This window comes from Hylobates moloch, unplaced genomic scaffold (genome assembly GCF_009828535.3).
Source record: "Hylobates moloch isolate HMO894 unplaced genomic scaffold, HMol_V3 SCAFFOLD_3, whole genome shotgun sequence".
In the NCBI taxonomy this organism is placed as follows: domain Eukaryota; kingdom Metazoa; phylum Chordata; class Mammalia; order Primates; family Hylobatidae; genus Hylobates; species Hylobates moloch.
The window spans coordinates 74,068,530-74,071,603 of NW_026652278.1; the positions used below are offsets into that span (position 1 = coordinate 74,068,530).

The window sequence follows — 3,074 nt, forward strand, 5'->3', positions numbered from 1 at the left end:
GTGGCTGCCTGGGGTGCAGTGCTGGGAGGGTTTGCAAGGGGAGTGTCAAGGCTGGTCAGTGATTATGGGGAAGAGTCAGGGCCCATCAGGGGAATGAAGTGGCTAAGGATGCCTCCAGCCCTAATAGCCACAAGTGAATTCTGTTGAAAGGGAGTTCTAGCATCTCACAGACAAAGTGGAGCCTCGGGATGGAGGCTGAAGGCCAGACAGGGTCCCCCCTGTCCCATGGCATTAATTCCTCTCAGAACTCACAGATGGTCAGTCGATACTGCAGGCAGTTCCTGTCATTCCACTGCCCGTCTGTGTACATCTCCACACACTGCTCTTTTCCCCGACCTGCGGGCTCCCCTGGGTACCAGTTGGTGTAGTTTACAGGGGTCCCATCTGAGTAGCGGAAGTCTCCAGGCCTGGGACCCTCAGTCAGGCCCACATAAGCATACGTGTTGTACTTCTTCACGAAGCTTGCAATGGCCTCATTTTCCTCTGGACTCCTCGGGACAGCAATGTGGCCACCTGCTCTGGCACATGCCTCCTGAATGGCATCAAAAGTGACGGACTGCCCATTGGTGGAGAAGACCTTCTCTCCTACTGTCATTATGGAGCCCTGCAGACTGAGGGCTGAGAGTAGAAGAGTCCGGATCAGGCCACTGACCACTTTGTCTCTAAGCCACCTCCCTCACCTGGGGTTTCTGCTACCAGATTCTCCCCAGTCTCTCCATCTCTGCCTCTCTCTGTGTCTTCTCTTCCTCTTCCAATCGCAGTTTTCTAAATTCACTTTTAGACTCTCCTCCATTTGTTCATTCATCTAAGTAACAATTACTTATTGCCAGAAATGGTGCAATTTCCTGGGATTCAGTGGAAAGCAAGGCAGGTGGAGAACTTGCTTTCCTATGAAATGGGGAGTGAATTGTGTCTGCTTCTGTCTCCTCTGGGCCATTCAAAGACATCAGAAAAGCAAACATCATTCCTTTCCCTAAGGCCTGCATGTGCATGCCTATTTGTCATCTCTATGTTCTAGAAGCCAGTGCTGAGAATGAGGGGAATTTGTGGGAAATTCCTACCCTGTGAGGCCCAGGGGGTCCCCTTACCTCCCCTTGTCTGCAGGATTTGATGTCGGAAGTCGTGGAGTGTGGCTTGGAGCTCCTCATCTAGATGAGCTGGAAGCCCTGTGGAGAGCGCCCCACACAGAAGGAGGGGCAGGACAGTGAAGACCCCCACTTGCTGCCACACAGGCGTTTTGCCATCTGCAATCCTGGAACTCTGCCCTTTCATTGCTGCTAGGCACCGTCCAGACCCCAGGCTCAGAGGGTCCATGAGATTCCAGTGTGTCTCCACACCCCGTGGTGCCTTATTCTTCAGTGAAGCCTTGCCCCTGCTGAGACCCCCCCACCCCTTGTCCTCTTTCCTGCTCTGTCCCTCGAGGGGCTCTGTCTGCCCGCCTCTGTGGGGCAAGTGCCTCTCCCACACCCTCCACCAAGGGCAAGCGTGATGCTCTCTGCACTGCCCTGATGGACTTGCTTACTGCTCTGAGCTTCAAAGTTCCCCTCTGTGGGGCTCCTGATCACACCATCTGCCTGGATGCCTGGTCCGCATTCACCCTTCAGACTGCCCCCAGCAACTCCATCCCAGGATGTGCCTCCCCTGCCTCCCAGGTCTGTCCCTCATCCCACAACTGACTCAGTGTCTCCCCATCGGTGGTCATGAGGCACGGAGGACTTCCCACACCTGCCCTTCCCTGAATTGTGACCACACTGCCCAGACACCTCGGCTTTCTCCCTCAAATTCATATTCTCTTCCTTAGGTTGAGCCAAATGCCCTTGGGGAACCTGCAGGGTTTGTCTGACCCCCATCACCCCTGTGTAACTGACTTCAGGGTCGCTGTGCCCATGTTCCCACTGCCCACCTGCCCCACCATGCTCACCTGGAGGGCCCCTCTCCCCAGGCTCCCCCTTCTCTCCACACTCTCCAGGGACACCAGGGGCTCCAGGCAGCCCATCATTCCCAGAAGGACATTGCATATCTCCAGGCGGACCCATGGGGCCTGCAGAGAAAAGAGACATGGATGTGTAGGATCTGTCACCCACAACTGGTTGGAGCTAGTGAGCCTCAACGCCCATTATCACTGGGGCTGGCTCAGCTATCACTCCGTGGGCACTATGAGGACAGACTCTCCAGGATGCACCATCCTAAGGGCTCCAGGAACCCACCAGGTCCCACCCAGCTTACTATAGCCCCCAGCTCACTATGGCCCACAGCCTAGGGGCCTGGACAGATGGGCCTCCTGAAAAGGGGTCTGTGTCCCTCAGCTGAGGGTGGGGTCTCAAGCGCAGTACCTGGAGGGCCAGGGTCTCCTTTGACACCATCTCTCCCGTCCCTGCCTGGCAGGCCGTGGGATCCAGGAGTGCCGGGGATACCAGGGCTTCCAACACAAACGTCCTTCACTTCGCATGCAGCACCAGAGGCTGCCATCAAGATGAGGGTGAGGGCCAGAGGGCACAGCCACATGGCTCTGGCTCCAGTTGCTGCTCCTGCAGGAGGGATGGCTGTGAGCCCCTCTGCCACCTCTGCCAACATCTCCCCCACTGTGCTCTGTCAGGACTCAGGAAGCTGGGCAGAGCTGAGAGGCAGGGCGGGGGAGACCAGAGTGCTGGGAAGACCCGAAGCCCCCGGGAAAATTCCCAGCATCATCTGGCACCTGGCATGGCCTCATGCTTCAGGCCTCCGGCTGGAGATTGTGGGGTCTCCAGGCTGCCAAGGAGGAGAAAGAGTAAGGAGCTCTGGGGAGCCCGGGGACCTGGGCTCCATTGCAGTCTCCTTTTTGTCAGTGCCTCACTATGTTACCCTGGGAAACTGGCTTCACCTCTCTGGCTTCAGCTGAATCTTCCGTGCTCTGCAGAAAACCTGCCTTGTCCCTCTCAGGCTGTTAGGAGGAAGGATGAGGTCACTCACTCACTGACTCACTCCATCTGTCCCTCATATGCTCTGTTACCTTCTTTTCAGGCTCCAAGAAATCAGCGACCTGAGAATGAAAAGAGATGAACAGGGCCCACAGCCTGGGCCCTTCAAGGTGATGA

General features: G+C 56.5%; 1 protein-coding gene across 1 annotated transcript; it reads right to left on the reverse strand.

Annotated features, from left to right (window-relative positions):
* Positions 1-16: 16 nt before the first annotated feature.
* On the reverse strand, positions 17-2,867 carry LOC116460311 (pulmonary surfactant-associated protein A1). Its single transcript, XM_032141374.2, has 4 exons — positions 2,334-2,867; positions 1,922-2,041; positions 1,089-1,166; positions 17-618 (listed from the first exon to the last, which is right to left on the reverse strand). The coding sequence occupies exons 1-4, from the start codon at positions 2,572-2,574 to the stop codon at positions 242-244; spliced, it is 816 nt and encodes a 271-aa protein (XP_031997265.1). The 5' UTR covers positions 2,575-2,867; the 3' UTR covers positions 17-241.
* Positions 2,868-3,074: the final 207 nt, after the last annotated feature.